This window comes from Borostomias antarcticus (assembly GCF_949987555.1).
Source record: "Borostomias antarcticus genome assembly, chromosome: 16".
NCBI lineage: Eukaryota > Metazoa > Chordata > Actinopteri > Stomiiformes > Stomiidae > Borostomias > Borostomias antarcticus.
In genome coordinates this window covers 2,739,389-2,757,867 of record NC_140249.1, presented here as the reverse complement: position 1 = coordinate 2,757,867, position 18,479 = coordinate 2,739,389, and the positions used below count along the sequence as shown (strand labels likewise).

Genomic DNA, 18,479 nt, shown 5'->3' with positions numbered 1-18,479 from the left:
TCCTATCTTAAGGCCTAGTGAAGCAGATTGGCTCCTTGAAAGGGCGCTTGTTCACAACTGGCCTGTCAGTCACATTCTGAAGTCTTAATTTTACCTTTATCTTGGACGTCCCGGAGAGGGGCCCTACTTGTGACACCCTGGCGCCCAAGTTGACCTTCTGACCCACGGCCCCAACCCAGCTGTCTCCTATCCTTCCACTGCACATTCCAGACTGATTACATGAGCACAAAAACACACTAACAGCATGACATTGACTTTAAGCCTCTGTAGACTTTTACCTACATTCTTCAAGTTAGATGTCTATAGGATACTGGCATTTTTGTGTGTATGTATTTCTTGTGTTCGTATGTATTTTTTATTATCTGTGCAAACGGTAAATGGCTTGTGGGTATTTGTAACAAAAGAATAAAGTGGCTAAGATGTCTTCTTTGATTCTATGTGATCGAGACAACAGCACATTATTGAATAATTCCCAGAGGTCAAAAGACCAAAGGCGCACTATGGAAGTTAGACCCCGTTTCTCAGAACCCGTTTGGAATTATCCGCTCCACCTTAAAAAAAAAAAAAAAGGTTCAAATCGGTATTGAATCAAGATTAAAAGAAAACTACCCAAAATGTCACTGTTCTATACTACACAGTGGTAGTAGACCCCCTTCCGGTCTGACTCGTGGAGTTTCACGAGATTCTGATGTGACATTTCGAAATAAAAGCCTTCTAAAGTCTCAGAATGTCTCCAATGTTGCGAAACGCGTAGACGCGACCGGGAGGGGGTCTACTATAGAACGGAACGCCCATACGGCTTCCGTAGGGAGGCTACCGCGTCCCTAGCAACGTCGAGAGCTACGAAGAGGAGAGAAATCTGATCAGACATCGGCGCGGTGCGTTTACGGGGTCGCGTCTCATTCGTTTCGATTAACATCCCGCATCTTTAATCAGCAACATGGATCAGGGCGAGCCTCCCAAACGACTACATCTTGTAAACGGACCGGTCCAAAACGACTCCCTCCCGTTACTACCCAGAATAATGGCGGAGAAGCGTCGGCCCGGTGTCCCCGCGGGGATGGAGACCAAACCCAATCGAGCGGACAGCGAGAGGGACTTCCTCTCCCAGGTGGGAGTTGGAGATCTGCTCCGCGGGGCTCTGCTCAAGATGATCGAGGCTAGATCGGACGACCCCGTCGGCTTCCTAGCGGACCACTTCTGCAATCTGGCCTCCGAGTCTGAGAGCGGACCCGCTGGAGGAGACGCAGAGATGAACCACGGCGCAGGCGCACTGGGCGCAGGCGTCCAGGAGCAGCAGCATCTCAACAGGGCCCTGTGGCACCTGCGCCTTGCGCATCACTCTCAGCGGTCAGTCATGTTTCTGTAGCCAGAGAGGATGATCATTCATGTTTTTTGTAGCCAGAGAGGATGATCATTCATGTTTTTGTAGCCAGAGAGGATGATCATTCATGTTTTTGTAGCCAGAGAGGATGATCATTCATGTTTTTGTAGCCAGAGAGGATGATCATTCATGTTTTTGTAGCCAGAGAGGATGATCATTCATGAGCACCGTTTGAGTGCCATTCTGGATAGACCCCCCTGTTACGTATCTGTCTTTCTAACCAGAAAACATGGGTCACGGTCTCAGGACACTGATTATGACTGTATAGAGTTCAGACTGAGGCCTTCATGTTTTCCGCACCATCTGCATGGAATGGTGTGCAAAATGAACTTAAACTCCGGGATCCAGTCACTGTGAATGAATTTAAAGGCAAGGTGACATCAATAGAAACAGACTTGATAGTTGTAATTGTTCAGATCATACGGCTACATGATTATAGAAATATAACTCCTAATTTATATGGTGAGAACAATCAATATAGTCTAACTGAAGTAGACATAGCTGTTTTTCTGTGTTCATTCAATGTGCACGTGTCTGCCTACAGATCTGCCTTCAGTAATAGCGTGCGCGTGGCCTATGACCTTCTGACCCAGACGGGGCCCCAGAGACATAGAGGGGTCCCCAGCTCTAATGGCCCCACCGGAGGGAATGTCCGAGGGGGCCTCTACAGCCGGACGCTCCAGTGCCTGTGCAGCGAGGGTGGGGTCCCCGCCTCCACCTCCGCCCCCCTCCTCCGTCGCCTCCACTGCCAGGAGCACGAGGCGGTACCGTACGACGTGTTCGGACACGGCGTGCTAACATGCGCCGTGTTCTCCGACTACATCCGCCGTGCCCAGAGGCTGTACGCGGAGGTGTGCGGGCCGTCCGAGGGGCCAGCGGGCCGGGTGCTTTGCCAGGCCGTGCTGGGGACCCTGAAGGAGGCCCTGGAGACTAGCTCCCAGGGCGGCCAGGCTGCTAATGCTAACGCTAAGGCCAGTCCCTACCTGGAGGCTAGTGCTAAGGCTAGCCGCTATCTGGAGGCGAGTGCTAAGATCTCGCCCTGCAAGCTGGCTCAGGCCATGGCCGAGGCACACACAGCCAGCGGGACAGCGGGAGCTCACATGGACGCCAAGGAGTTTGAGGACGCTGCTGCAGAGCTGTTCATCGCTCGAGTCAGGGTTGTGTCGTAGCTACTGTGTGAGGACATATCTTTACAGCAAATTGTATAATAAGATTTATATACTTACCTGAGTTGTACTAAATGACAACATGCAGTCATAGATATCTTATTAAGTGTATATAACATATACATTAGCATATACTGTGAAAACACACATGGACATAAAATCAACAAAATATCTCCCCAAACTGTAGCGATCCGTTATAGTGCTGTTTGTACTGGTAGAATCAGACCCCTGTTAACATAATTGAATTTCAGTGTTGTGTCAAAAAATTACAATTAAAAACTAAATTGAAAAAAACAAACCTCCATGCTTATTTAACCACCCCAAACTGTAAAAATGTTCAGTGTTCTGGTTGCTCTGTGTCCATCAGCTTGTCTTGACCAGAGAGGTGTAAAGACAACAGGTCACATTGAATTATATAATATAGGTCCTATATAGATCTCTGGTCATATTATGAGTTTAGATCTATATATGGACACTCGTCTAATAACCCACAGTAACCAACACCAAATAGCCTACAACCAGAGCCATTCACAAGATAAGGCTCACTAGAGGAAGTCATAACTAATCTAATCTAATAACTAACTACTCACTTATGGCCACTGGGTGGCGGTAGTAGTTTGTATTCTGCAGCTGCTGCGCAGATCGAGAAGAAGAGCCCGACCCGGTAACAAACAAACGATACCAAACAGACTCGTGTTTGTTCCTCATTTGTTTTGTCTCTTCTCACACGCTGAGTATCTAAAATGGAAGACGAGGACACACTCCGGCCTCTCATGTCCATAATGACCTACATACTGATGAAGCGCAGAAGAGATCTCAGAAACACGGACACGCAGCGACGCAACGAGGTGGAGAGGCGCATCCGACACAGACAGTATTATTTCCAGAGACAGAAGAGGATGCTCATGGTGGGTTCATCTGGTCAGTGTGTTGATGACAAAGCACGTAACCTAGCAAATTATTTATTATTATATTAGTTATTTATTGGCATCGGCTAGCGTCTACGAACGTGCCTGGATCCTAATATGAAAACAGCATACACATAAATACACACTCAAACTAAATCAACTCTCAATTCCAACGAGCTTATCAAAATAAAGCCAATAGCAGACATCCACACCAATAGGTTTATCAAAATAAAGCCAAAGTGATTTTGCTGTCTACATTTAAGATCTTTTTTTTGCTTTTCATTCACAGGACTGAATAGTCCAGTCGTTGTAAACTATGTTGCATTTTGATTGATGAATCAGTCTTTCCCTTCCCTCTCCTCTCTCCTGCCTGCTAGATGATGGTAGCCAAAGCCGCCCACATCAGCTGCAACATCCGCACCCGCTCTTGGACCAACACGGCAAGCACCGATTGGTGGGAGCGGGTGGTTATGACAGAGTACCAGGCTTCCGATTGGCTGGAAAAGTTCAGAATGAGCAAAGAGACTTTCTTCTTCCTGTGTGGCAAGCTGAAGCCCCGCCTAGCTCGCCAGGACACCACCTTCCGGCTCGCTCTGCCGTTGGAGAAACGCGTCGCCGTGGCTCTGTGGCGCCTGGCGTCGAACGGGGAGTACCGCACCATCAGCTCCCTGTTCGGCGTGGGCAAATCCACCGTGTGTAAGTGCGTGAGAGACGTGTGCCACGCCATCGTCGCGCTACTTCGGCCGCTGTACCTCCGGCCTCCCGGCGAGCAGGACCTGGAAGACTCCGCCCGCCTCTTCCTGTCTCGCTGGGGCTTCCCTCACTGCGTAGCCGCCGTCGCCACGCTCCACACGGCGATCCACGCGTCGCGTGCGCCGTCCTCCGACGCCCCCGACTACACCAACCCAGACGGCTGGCTCTCACTGCTGTCCCAGGTGGCCATCAACGGGCTGGGACGGTTCTGGGACGTCTGCGCCGGGTTCCCCGGAGGAACCGACCCGGTCGACATCCTCCAGAACTCCACGCTGTGGGCCAGGGCCTCCGAGGGGGAGCTGTCGCCGTGCCCGCCCCCGGATTTCATGGGAAAACCGCTGAGGTACTTGTTTGTGTTTGTCATTGCGATTGCTGTAAGCATTGTTGTTGTTTTTTGTGTGTGCTGTTTTTTAACAGTGTGAACTGTCCCCCTCCAGGTTCGTACTGCTGGGGGAGCCCGGCTGCCCTCTCCAGAGCTGGCTGATGAAGGCCTACGTAGAGGAGGACGGAGGGCTTACGGAGTCCCAGCGAGCCTTCAACCAGCGGGTCGTCCAGGCGCGGGGGGTGGCAGGCGAGGCGCTGCTGCGTCTGAGGTCACGCTGGCAGTGCCTGAGCAAGAGGAACGACTGCGGGCTGGACGTCATGCCCACCATGATCCTGGCCTGCTGCATCCTGCACAACGTGTGCGAGTCCCACGGCGACGTGTTCAGGGAGGAGTGGTGGAAGGAGGCAGCCCAGGACGAGAGGCCCCAGCCTGGACACAGACCGGCCCTTTGCCCTGGGGCGGAGCCCTCCTGTGCAGAGGAGGTCAGACTGCTCTATTGCGACTACTTCCAGAATCAGAATCAGTAAGGTTTATACCTACAAGGAATTTGCTTTGGTCTGTTGGTGCATGACAATAAACATTGTGCAAGAACAAGACAGAACAGTGCAAAATACAAGAACAAAGGGGCAATTGCAACACTACAATACAATATTCAACAATGTACAAAGTAGAAAGTGTCAGTAGCGGTCTTGTGCCTAGTTGGACGGACATGGACAGTCCTGCAACTTCAGCCTCTGCAGCAGGACTGATGGACGGTTGGCAGTGAAGAGATTGAAACATCTCTGTGCTTTGCCACATTACACCCGGACAGCTGCCTACCCTCTTCTAATACACGTACTGAACGCTTTGTTTTCCCTTCCCAGTTTGTACAGTACTCTGTATTAAATGCACAAAATTTTTACACAAAGCTTTTAATGTCTGTAAAGAACTTTGAACTGCATTTTATGTAATAAAAGGTGCTCTATAAATAAGGTGTATTATTATTATTATTATTAGAAGTAGTAGTAGTCGTCGTCGTCGTCGTCGTCGTAGTAGTATTAAAGGTCTCCCTGTAACTGTCATTTAATTTGTAGGCTACATAGGACAAGGCATTCAGGCATTCTGTATCATTTTTTTGTGTATTTTCTAAATCTTTTCTAGTATTACATCATGGATTTGTTGGGTGTTCCTTCCTTACCTGGTTGTACAGGTGAGATGAGTGCCTACAGTACTTCAATAGGTTTCTAGATGCTTTGTTTCAAAACAACTGTGGCGTTGCATCTATAGTGTAACTCAGCTACTCAAGGCAGTGATCAGGATGGGATCATTACATGTGAAAGAAAGAGATGTATTTAACAAAAACACACAGGCAGCTCACTGTCAAAGCAGGGCTCCGTTGGCTGGTTGACGACCTTTATTAGATTCTCAGTTACAAAAAGTCACAAACACATTTTATCAATAAAAACATGAACAGTAATAATCCGTATGAATATATATAAGTATGTTAGTCAGCCAATAAGCTAAGCACGTTTTATGATAAAACATGAACCGCAATCAGTTTGAATATATCCAATAAGAGCCAATAAGCTAAGTAAGTTGTCCAATCAATCAGAAGAAACATCTGAGCATTTATGTTCTTCTATATCATGTTAGATGAGGGTGTAACTAAGCATTAATACAGAGTGTGTTCATACTGGAAAAAGACCTGTAAAGCTAATGTCACATGAAGCCATTTGTACACAATGTTTGCTGTTGAATGCAACACTTAAAATAATAGTCAAAATGCATGAATTGAAAATTGCATACATCTATTTGGGCATCTGCAATTGCATCAGGTTGCGTTCTGTAACAGGGGCTTTAAAGCTACTCCACAAATGCTCTTTTTTTCTGGGCATGTAAATCCTTCGCTTGCTTGATCAGTGCTCTCTCATTCTCACAGCTTTCAGTGCTCTTCCAATGTCTGTCTCTCCCAGACGGGTGTACGGACCATCTCTCCCTTCCTTCTCTCCAGCATGAACCGGGCCTGGACCCCTGGGGATATCGCCATATTAGACACGTACACGTAAACGTCATAACCAGGCATGCGGGCCAGATCACAGCGGATTTCCTTTGAGAACTTCACTGCATATTGGTAGGTAGCATAGTCGTTCGTGGGTTTGTCTTGGGAGTGGTAGAAGCCGACCCAGGAGCAGTTGAACTTGCTGTCCCAGTCCGTGAAGGACTTCTTCACGAACAGGCGAGCGCAGGCCATGCCGTCCTTCACAAAGAGCTGCAGACTCGCACCGTAGCCTGGTATGTAGACGGGGATCTCTCTGTTGGCATCGTGAAACTCAGGACCCCTCCAGATCTCGTCCCGGACCACAGACCAAAAGAACCACCAGGTTTTCTGCTGGTGGATCCGGACCTGAAGGCCAGGGTTCAGGGGGATTTCCGTGTCGTAGCTCCCCGAGTCTCTCCCCTTCACAGCAGCACAGCTCAGCTTGTCATCAGTGTCGTTGTCCTTGAAGAGCACCACCATCACACCCTGGTCCAGCAGCTCCTTCGGGATGTCTCTCCAGCTGATTCTAGCTTTCCCTTTACCAGTGGTTTTCACCTCAAGCTTCATCCTCGAAACATTATTATGAGCAGCAATAGCACGACGTAAATAAGAAGCAATAACACCTGCAAATGTAACACCTGCAATTGTCCTGATACTCTGATCACCAAGTACAATCAAAAGTAGTAGTCCTACATAAGCCAAATGCTCCCAGGTGACCCTTAGTTGTTGTAGATGATTCTGGCTGACATTCTGGCTGACACTGTGCTGGGACTGCAATGGTGTAAATATTGGGAAACTCTGAAGTTGTCTGATCCCTCTGAGGAGGTTTGGGGAGATGAAGAAGGTGTGTCTTGGGTCATAAGCGCTCCCTCGCTGGTGATTGAGTGGGTAATGCTGTGTGATGTAGACCTCTTCCACTCTGAAACAACCAGACTGTGTGTCCTGTCTGCTTCTGATGACTATCCTGTCCCTGTTTCTGTCCTCATGTGAGTTGTAGAAACCTTCCGTGACATCAGGAGGAAGTGCCCTGGCATTATTGTGACTTTCAGGATTGAGATTTCCCAGTGAGTAGTAGCATCCCTGCCATCTCTGCAGAGGAGGCAAGAGAGATTCAAGGTTTCCATAGTAATGAATGCCGTAATCTCCCCTGCTGGGTTCGAAATTCGGCGACATTACGCCGACGTTATCAATATCAATGTTGTTGGCGAGCCAATGGAGCAACATCAGGCCATGTCGAGGGAAGGGACGTCCAAACTCAACGTTCTGCAAGTCTTCGAGGGACTTGAGTTCCTGAATGGCAGAGGCACAAGTCAGAACAAGAACTAGGAGGAGAAAGCAGGAGCGGAGTCCTTTCCCCATGGTCAACCTTTTCCAACAGAAAAAAGAATGTTAAATTTGATTGCAAGCGGAGAAAATGACTTCCTGTTAACTGAACATTCTCAGACCTAGGCTTGGTACGACAGTTGGGTTTCCTGTCTTTGAAAACAAGAGATTATGTTTTTTTTTGAAGGAGATTCTACAGTTTATGCCCATAGAGATCCATTGTGTACTTAGCTGTGACATCAGCAATTAGCATAATATATCTCAAGAATGCAACATTTTGATATGGACCATAGTATATGATCATTAATAACTGTATAACAGGGCTTATAATGCTGAATACCAAACTAGTCCTTTCTGAGGTATTGGAGTGAGATTTGGACTTTCCAGTTGCATGGCTACTCTTCTGTAAAGTTTGATTGCAAGAGAAAATAACTTCTTGCAACTGTCCATTGCAGTTTGTGTGAAGCCCTGTCTTCATGGGTAATTAACCATCAGTCCCACCTGACTCCTGTGCTGTTAACCCTGTCGTCAAGGGTAATTACACACTTTGTTTCCATCCCTCATTTAATATTCACAAATGTGAAGAAACAATTATCAGGATGGTATTCCACAAACTGTTGACACATAATGTAAATTGTACTTTTTGTGTTGTTGGTATTGCTGTAGTGCATATTGCATGATAATGAGAATATGGCTTACCTTTTTGTGTTTTCAGGCTTCAACTAAAAGAAAATCGTCCCTACCTCACTCCTAGTTTGCCACAAACCCCGCCTTCTGGCTTCACCTACATGGACATGAATTGAAAGTGAAACTGATTTGTCAAAAAAGTGTGAGCATGCATGGTGAAGTCTGATTATAGTAGTAGGCTAGTATTGCACTTTTCACATGGGGAAATTGCACAGTTGCAGCATCAGTGTGCTTTATAACCCAACATCTGTGAAGAAACCTACAACCACACACACACACACACACACACATACATACACACACACACACAAAGCTGAGAATAATAGATAAGAGTATGGTCATTTACTCTTGTTGAAGGAAAATACTGAACGGCATCTAATGTAACCCATATGTTTCTGCTGCCAAGGGGTGGATTTGGTCTCCAAGAGCCCAAGGGCCCAGCTCCAGCTTCCCTCTAAAGGGTCCCAGAGCCCCAGTACAAGGGCCCAGCTCCAGCTTCCCTCTAAAGGGTCCCAGAGCCCCAGTACAAGGGCCCAGCTCCAGCTTCCCTCTAACGGGTCCCAGAGCCCCAGTACAAGGGCCCAGCTCCAGCTTCAGGGTCCAGGAGAGTGTGTGATGGTGGTCCAGGAGAGTGTGTGGTGGTGGTCTGGGTCCAGGAGAGTGTGTGATGGTGGTCTGGGTCCAGGAGAGTGTGTGTGTTGGTGGTCTGGGTCCAGGAGAGTGTGTGACTGGTGGTCTGGGTCCAGTGGAGTGTGTGGCGGTGGTCTGGGTCCAGGAGAGTGTGTGATGGTGGTCTGGGTCCAGGGGAGTGTGTGATGGTGGTCTGGGTCCAGGAGAGTGTGTGATGGTGGTCTGGGTCCAGGAGAGTGTGTGACTGGAGGTCTGGGTCCAGGGGAGTGTGTGACTGGTGGTCTGGGTCCAGGGGAGTGTGTGATGGTGGTCTGGGTCCAGGAGAGTGTGTGACTGGTGCTCTGGGTCCAGGAGAGTGTGTGACTGGTGGTCTGGGTCCAGGGGAGTGTGTGATGGTGGTCTGGGTCCAGGAGAGTGTGTGACTGGTGGTCTGGGTCCAGGAGAGTGTGTGATGGTGGTCTGGGTCCAGGAGAGTGTGTGACTGGTGGTCTGGGTCCAGGAGAGTGTGTGATGGTGCTCTCAGTCCAGGAGAGTGTGTGATGGTGGTCTGAGTCCAGGGGAGTGTGTGACTGGTGGTCTGGGTCCAGGAGAGTGTGTGACTGGTGGTCTGAGTCCAGGAGAGTGTGTGACTGTTGCTCTGAGTCCAGGAGAGTGTGTGATGGTGGTCTGGGTCCAGGGGAGTGTGTGACTGGTGGTCTGGGTCCAGGGGAGTGTGTGATGGTGGTCTGGGTCCAGGAGAGTGTGTGATGGTGGTCTGGGTCCAGGAGAGTGTGTGATGGTGGTCTGGGTCCAGGAGAGTGTGTGGTTGGTGTTGCTGGTCCAGCGGAGTGTGTGGAGGTCTGGGTCAAGACCCTCTCTCACTCTCTCCTCCTCCTCTTTATCTGTGCCACTCAGCAAAACAGTTTCTGTCCAGAATGAGACACAGAGCCACATCACAGGACTGGCACTTCCAGGGAGTGAGGTTCCTTTTTTGGTCGACCTGGTGGCAGCGTTGGCATATTCTCCGACCTTGCGACCTTCTCCTCCCGTGTTGGAGAGATTCATTTGGAATACATCTGAGAAAGGAGACACTGGACTGTGTGGTATTTGGTGAGATTGGGGGCCGTCTTTTATTGTCATGAAAACACAACGCAGAGGTCAATAAGGACAATGGCAAAAGACAACAAAAGTCAACAATTGGTGCTGTGCAGTTCTCACATGAAAGACTTTGAAAGGAATATGTAGCCCTTAGGCTTTACTAAGGTAGACCAGCAACCAGCAACTCGCTACCTACTCAGGGCTCGACTGTTTCACTCGGATGCACATGCATTTCTGACTTACAGCCACCAGATGCCAGTACAGTTCTACTGATGTTCAGTCATTGATAGTCATTTCTTCTCAGGAATCTAGACAGGTTCTAAAACCGATGCTGGCTGTTGTAGCCTACCGTAGCCCTACTGTGTGTTTTCAGTCATGGCGTGGCATAGTGTAATAGAGGCCATGCAGCTACTTAAAGAAAACATACGTGTGCTTAAAATGTTCATAATTCAAGAATACCTAGTGAATTATAATTCTACAACCACGGGTAGAAATTGAATGCCCGCCCTTCCTTCGAATAACCGGCAGTTCCATTGTAACAAAACGTTTTTACCCCATTTTAGGTTTTTAACCTACTCCCAATCGAACTTAACGGGTTCCCAGGGGCCACATACAGACCCCGCCCCGTCCATTCAATTGGCTTGCTTCAGGTTTATCCCGTGCACCCTCCCCTGTCACTCACTTGTGTTGCTAAGTTCCCCCTTGGCATCAATCTAGGGACGGTGTGCCAACAGGCAAGGCTCCGAGACAAAACGATCTGCAAATACATGGAACTGCCTTCGACATGATGATGAATCTATCCTAGCAAGTTACGCTGGGCTCAAAGTGTTTCCTTTCGTTCGACGGTTGTGAAACGTATTTTGTTAGTTATTAATCCAGCCCAAATTATACGGAATGGCAATGAAAAACGGTGTCGTTAGCTAGTTTAAGCCAGTCAAATAGTCCATTAGCCGGATAAATCTCGGCAGGGTTGTTTGTTTCTGACCGCGTCGCACGCCGGCGGGTTTGACACATTTGTGAGGGGCGTTCTGACGACGTCGGTCGGAGCTAGAAACGGCAGAGCTTTTAGCTGGAGCTGGCGAAGTTTGTCAGGAAAAGCAGGATACATTTTGCGGTGAGAAGAACGGTGCTGTTTTTTTGAGCTTCAACCATATGAATGCCACTCCTTCGTGTTGCCCGTTTCAGTGCTGATCGTGTGCGGGGTCTAGAGCAGAGCTGGCCAGGTTTCTCTCGCTCGCCAGCAGTAGTTTGTCCCGTTTTCTCAGGGACGGACGGACGGACGCGGACTCGTTGGACACGGGGGTGACAGACAGACAGACAGGGACACGGACCCAAAACGCAGGGATAGATGATCAAGCAAAGCAGCTATCCTCCTGCAGTAGCCATCTTTCCTCGATGATCTAAAATAAGAGACTGAGCATCTAAGGGAGAGGCCCTCGGCTCCAGCGGACTGAGCATCTAAGGGAGAGGCCCTCGGCTCCAGCGGACTGAGCATCTAAGGGAGAGGCCCTCGGCTCCAGAGGCCCTCGATCTAAGGGAGAGGCCCTCGGCTCCGACACCCACGGCCCCCCCTCTTTCCCTGGTTCTCCCGTGATTTGCTCAGAAACACCCGGGCTGAAGTCAGACGCTTCTCGGACCGGGGGGACGACCTGACAGCGAGGCCGAACGCTCCCCTCCCCCATTCCCATTCTATAGCTCCCCTCAAAAACGACCACCACATCGCTGTGATCGGGGGGTTCAGTCTATTTTCTTGTTGAATCGAGATCAGTGTGACCAGGTCCAGGTCCAGGTCCAGTGAGACCAGGGGGATGACTCTGGAGTCCATGATGGCTTGCTGCCTCAGCGAAGAGGCGAAGGAGTCCAAACGGATCAACGCCGAAATAGACAAGCAACTCCGCCGAGACAAGCGGGACTCAAGACGAGAGCTGAAACTACTCCTTCTCGGCAAGTCCACACTTGTCATACATATCTTTATTTCTTTCTTTTAATCATTTGTCACATTTCTAGATGTAGCTACATTTTTGTTAGCCAGCTATCTAACGTTAGCTTGGCCTGGTGCTAACGTTAGCATGCTAGGCTAGGCTAGCTAAGTAAGTTAACTAAGGTTAGCATCTAGCTAACGATACTCCCCTTCGTTGGAGGACGAGAAACATAGAGCAGAGACACCTTTCTAGCTAATAAGATAACTAATAAGATAACTAATAAGATAACTAATAAGATAACTAATTAGTTAGCTGCTTTACGTGTAGCCCACATGGCTAACTGTTAGCTATGCTAGCTAAGTTAGCTTTTAACATGGTTACTGTCAGGTTAGCTAGGCTAGCTGGCATACATGATGGAGTAACGTTGAACTGTGACTGTAAAACGTACTGCTAGCCAGTAGGCTAACGGTATAAGAGCTAATCTTACTAATCATTTTTTTTGGTCACGCATCTAATAATGTTTAACTTGAGAGTGTTATACATTTTGGCATTACAGATTTTGAGTCCGTGTCACTATGAGAGAGGCATCCATGATTGAGCAGATGTAAGCTTGAGAATGTATGGGCCCCTAATGTATGGGCCCCTGGACTAAGATGGTAGCTGGCGTGTGCAGTGGGAAGTTATTGTGATTTTCTGATAGATACAGTCACGGAGAGGCTCGTCTTCCTTGCTGAGTTATGGTAAAGGGTGCCTAGGAGGCCCCCGCCCACACTCACCAGACCAGTGGAAGGTAAGGGCCCCTGACCAGTGGAAGGTAAGGGGCCCTGACCAAAGCATGGGACCAGGAAGTGTGTTTGCCTGGTGTTTTGCTCTTGGTCGGTGGAAAGGATGGCCACATGGAATATGTAGGGGTGGGATGTCTGCCCACCTCCCTTGTTCTCTGTAAAGCGCATTGTGTTGCCTCTGGGTATGAAATGCGCTATACAAATAAAGCTTTGATTGATTGATTGACATATGCTGAACGATGTCGAGATGGGGCTCCTTATTTTGGAGTATTTTTGGAATAGGCCCCACATTCTCATCTGCAGTCCAGTCCGCACTTACACCTGCTAGACCAAACGCACTGATGGCGAACTTTGTCAATCAGCATCCTTTTGGGTGTCAACGGACATCCTTTTGGGAAGATCAGAGATAGGCCTACTTGTCAGTTGGCTAGTTTCTGTACTCTTGGCTTGTACAGTGTGATCTGCAACAATCCCTTTTAACGTGTCTGTAAAGTGGGTTTTGAAAAGGGAAACCATCCACTTTGAGGACATTTGCATCTATCTAGGTTACCTCCTCTGTTTCCAAAGCCGTTTCTAGCCCATCGAACGTAGCCTAGGTGAAATGACATGTGTGGCTTAATTCTCGTTCATTTCCCTACAGACTCTGGCTCTGTGAGGGAGAACTAGGCCACACCAGAGCCACATTCGTTGCGATACTCTTATTCCGTTTTAGTCTGCTGTTCCCCACCGGCGCACCTACGAGATGAGCTCTCCGCCCTCGGGCGCCGGCCGCGGTTACAGCTGGGGTCGACAGTTCAGGTCAGGATACCGTCTCCTCTCTGGCCTGCACCGCCTGTCCCAAGAGCTGCAGTCATAGGAGAAATCTGCTCTCTGTGTAGAATGAGTCCTGTGTGTGTGTGCCCACATTTGTCCCCAAATGTGTGTGTGTGTGTTTGTATGAGTCGTGATCAGTCATGCTCTAAATGGCCTATCCTAAGTGAGTTAAGGCTGACAGTGGAAGCCTGGATAATGGGGTGTAAGGCGGGATTAGCCCAGGTCTTAATAGGCTTTGTTAAACACAGCCGCTTCTCAGACTGAGATGTCACCGACTCCCATGACCCCCCCCGCACCTCCCATGATCCTCCCAGCATCCCCCCACCCAGCAGGATCCCTGTTATCTCCTCACTGTCGCAGGTTAGCGTGTGCGCGTGCGATGATGACGGAAGTCACGTACCGCTGCCGTTAACTGATTTTTTCGGACAGGTCTGCTACCCTTAATGACCTGGCCGTGTCAATGACTGCATAGTCATCAAAATCACCTCCTCCTCCTTGTTCTCCCCACCCTGCTGCAGCTGTGCCCCAGGTCCGTCTTGTCTGTCTGGGCCGGTCCGGTCAGGGTCTGAGGGCCATATCGGGCCACAGCGGCAGCCTGCTCCACACATCAGCGTTTTGCCTCTACTTGGTCAAAACACAGAGGTGGTGGTGGTCCGGGGGGGGGGGGCTAGGAGCCACGGTCCGAGCTGCCGGAGCTCCATACCCGAGAGAATTGTGGATATCAGCCTGGCAGGCATACAGACAGGCAGGCGGCCGCCGGGCAGGCAGGCGGTGGTTGGCGGTGGCGTCTCCAGGCCTCTGGACAGAAACGGGAGGTCGTGGTCCTCAGTGCTGCCTGCCGCTCTCCGAGCTCTCTGCCCGCTGCCGCATGTTACAGTTACCAAGCTGTGTCTTAAGAGCCGCCAATCAAACTGGAGCGTTGGATGTTTGCTGTGTGTTTGTCCCGAGGGAGGCATGAGCAGGGTGTGATTGGTCGTGGCCTGGCTACCTCCCGGTGAGCCTGTCCGTGATTGGTCTGTGGGGAGTGTCGGGGTTAGACTGAGGTGTTCACTGTTGACCTCCTCCTTCTGGCCAGACGGGCTCATTTTCATCTTATAAGGCAATGTGCTCCTAACTCTGCTCTTTTCAGCTGTGTGTGTGTGTGTGTGTGTGTGTGTGTGTGTGTGTGTGTGAGAGAGAGAGAGAGAGTGGTCAGCCTCATTAGGACCTAAATTAGAATCTCCCAGGTGCTCACCTTTTTCTAATGACGTTTTTAATTGAGAGTAATTTGTGTTTGTGATGAAAGATGAAGAGAAACGTGTGTGTGTGTGTGTTTTCGTTGATCCCCTTTGTCCGTTCGTTCATCGCAGGCTGGTGTGTGTGTGTGTGTGTGTGTGTGTGTGTGTGTGTACACTGCCAGTTCAATAAGTGCCAGCCAGCCAGGAGGACCCACACTACACACAGCAGATACAGTGCGCGCACACACAAAGTCTACAGTCTACCTCACCTCCGCCAGGCTGTGTGGATAAGCATTCTCTTCCTGCCACCCCCCCCCCTCTCTCTCTCTCTCTCTCTCTCTCTCTCTCTCCAATTTGCATGGTGTGTGTTTCTCTCACACTTTCGTTCATATCACACATGAGAATTTAAGATACACACACACACACACACACACACACACACACACACACACACACACAGCTAAACGGGGTCACCATGGCTCCCTGGAGGTGCTAGGGTGTATGAGGAGACTGGATGGTGACTGTTCCACATGCTGCTGCTGCGTTCCACAGACAGCTGCTGGCCATTCATCTGCAGCCCCCCAGTCACAGCGGTCCTCTCCCCTTCCTCTGTCCATCTCTCCTTTTCTTCATCCTTCTCTCCGGTTGACATACCTCTCATTGTGTCTCTCCTCTCTGGGCTTGCGTAGCTTCCTCCAGCTCTCTCTCTCCTCTGTCAATTCAATTCAAAGGGCTTTACTGGCTTGGGAAACATACGTTTACATTGCCAAAACAAACATCGCAAAAAGTCACAAAAATGTTCAAATATAAATTATACAAACAGGTGAATTTAGTGAATAAATAAGTGCAATATTTACAAATGTATTTAATGTATACATGCTATCTTTTAAGTGTGTGTGTACAGTAATCAGTGTGGTGAGCAGGGATACTGATTCACAGTCTTAACGGTGGTTGTGTCCCATTGGACGTCCTTTTCCTGTCACAACTGCTCACAAGTCTTGTTGTGTTTGTGCTGTGTTTCACCCAGCAGATATGGGAGATTTTTCTCATTAGTCAAGTTTTCAATCTTTTTGGGTGTTTGTAATCTGTGGGAAGTATGTATCTCTGATGTCCTGGTACAGTTGGAAGGTAGTTAAAAAGTGAAGCTCGGCTTCCACCTCTTATTATGTGCAGTGGGCGCACAGTTTGTGTCTCTCTCTCTCTGTCTCTATCTGTCTCTGTCTCTATCTCTCGTCTCTGTGTGTCTCTCCTCTGTACATTTCTGTCTTTCCTCTCTGTCTCTCCTCTGTGTGTCTTTCAAACAGACAACTACAATACAGACAACAACAGAACGGCTCAACATAAGAAGAAACCCATGCACAACATATAAGCAAAGTACTCTATATATTATAAGTTGTAGCTTCTTCCCCTACAGACGTCCACACTTTCACAGTTTGTTCAGCAGTACAATACTGGTAGATACGAATGATCTGTGAGCCTGATTGGCTCAGAGGGACGGCACGCTATCCCGTCTGTCTGATGGTAACAGCTCATCTAGACCCTATACCGTCTGTCTGGTAACAGCTCATCTAGACCCTATACCGTCTGTCTGATGGTAACAGCTCATCTAGACCCTATACCGTCTGTCTGATGGTAACGCTCATCTAGACCCTATACCGTCTGTCTGATGGTAACAGCTCATCCAGACCCTATACCGTCTGTCTGATGGTAACAGCTCATCCAGACCCTATACCGTCTGTCTGATGGTAACAGCTCATCTAGACCCTATACCGTCTGTGATGGTAACAGCTCATCTAGACCCTATACCGTCTGTGATGGTAACAGCTCATCTAGACCCTATACCGTCTGTCTGATGGTAACAGCTCATCTAGACCCTATACCGTCTGTCTGATGGTAACAGCTCATCTGGACCCTATACCGTCTGTCTGATGGTAACAGCTCATCTAGACCCTATACCGTCTGTCTGATGGTAACAGCTCATCTAGACCCTATACCGTCTGTCTGATGGTAACAGCTCATCCAGACCCTATACCGTCTGTCTGATGGTAACAGCTCATCTAGACCCTATACCGTCTGTCTGATGGTAACAGCTCATCCAGACCCTATACCGTCTGTCTGATGGTAACAGCTCATCTAGACCCTATACCGTCTCTCTGATGGTAACAGCTCATCCAGACCCTATACCGTCTGTCTGATGGTAACAGCTCATCTAGACTCTATACCGTCTCTCTGATGGTAACAGCTCATCTAGACCCTATACCGTCTCTCTGATGGTAACAGCTCATCTAGACCCTATACCGTCTGTCTGATGGTAACAGCTCATATAGACCCTATACCGTCTGTCTGATGGTAACAGCTCATCTAGACCCTATACCGTCTCTCTGATGGTAACAGCTCATCTAGGCCCTATACCGTCTGTCTGATGGTAACAGCTCATCTAGACCCTATACCGTCTGTCTGATGGTAACAGCTCATCCAGACCCTATACCGTCTGTCTGATGGTAACAGCTCATGCGCTAAATAGGGGATGTGAAGTGAAACATCTCCAATAATCTGCCCTTTCCTCACCACTCGGGACTCATAGGTCATCGTAATGCACTTCTGCTGTTGTCCAGCTGTCTTATTGGACAGTCTTATTGGACAGTCTTATTGGACATACTGAGTAATATATCTGATCCAGTTAATTCTTATATTATTCACTGACAGAGAGAAATATCCCAAATTTCCCCCACAGGGATTATTAATGTGTATGGTATCTTAGATGCACCGATCCACTTTTTTTGAGTTCCGATCCGATTCAATATCTGAATTTGGATATCTGCCAATACCGATCCGATACCAGCCGCCTTTTTTCTTGAATAATTCTTTATTAGGGCTGTCAAACGATTAAAAAAATGATATCTGTACGTGATCTGTAATTAATTAATCGTGATTAAACGTAAAGTAATCTTATATATAAAAAAATTCTGGCAAAAGCCCCCAAATGAAGATATTTCAATAGACCTTTCTGACCTGAGTTTATTTAAGGCAAATATGCTTTTGTGTGACACACAACGGAGCCTACGAGGTCATTCAGGTCCAAATTAAGTTTGTCGCTTCAATAATGTTAAATCAGGCAATGACGAGGCAACTGTGCCAGCTACAGCTGGACAAAATCGATGAATGCGATTAATGTGCGTACATTTTTATTAACGTGTTCATGTTTGCATAATTAGTCTAACATGTTAAATTGACAGCCCTATTATTTCATTAACTTAATATTAACATAATTACGTTATACTCTTTGCACACCACATTCCTACTGTATTGCTACTGTACTGCATTGATTGGCTTCGGGTTGTCCATCCGTACAATGTTTGTTAATGCGATATCTCGGGAACGCATTGATGGAATTTCTTCCCCTTTGGTACAAATGTTCACTGGCACTCAAGGATGAACTGCTTAGATCGTGGGGGTCAAAGTTCAAGGTCAC

At 48.4% G+C, this 18,479-nt stretch overlaps 2 protein-coding genes across 2 annotated transcripts in view; both read left to right on the top strand.

Moving 5' to 3' along the window:
• Positions 1–1,024: 1,024 nt before the first annotated feature.
• On the top strand, positions 1,025–2,553 carry tpgs1 (tubulin polyglutamylase complex subunit 1; the record flags this gene model as incomplete). The annotated part of the gene is made up of 2 exons (XM_084450652.1): positions 1,025–1,350; positions 1,929–2,553. The coding sequence occupies 2 exons, from the start codon at positions 1,025–1,027 to the stop codon at positions 2,551–2,553; spliced, it is 951 nt and encodes a 316-aa protein (XP_084306778.1).
• A 9,061-nt stretch (positions 2,554–11,614) lies between these two features.
• LOC311319570 (guanine nucleotide-binding protein subunit alpha-11) overlaps positions 11,615–18,479 on the top strand; it is a 44,938-nt gene continuing 38,073 nt past the window's right edge. The window contains exon 1 of the mRNA XM_084451137.1: positions 11,615–12,214. Within this exon, the coding sequence (XP_084307263.1) occupies positions 12,079–12,214 (136 nt within the window). The 5' untranslated portion in view covers positions 11,615–12,078. The remainder of the gene's footprint in view (positions 12,215–18,479) is intronic.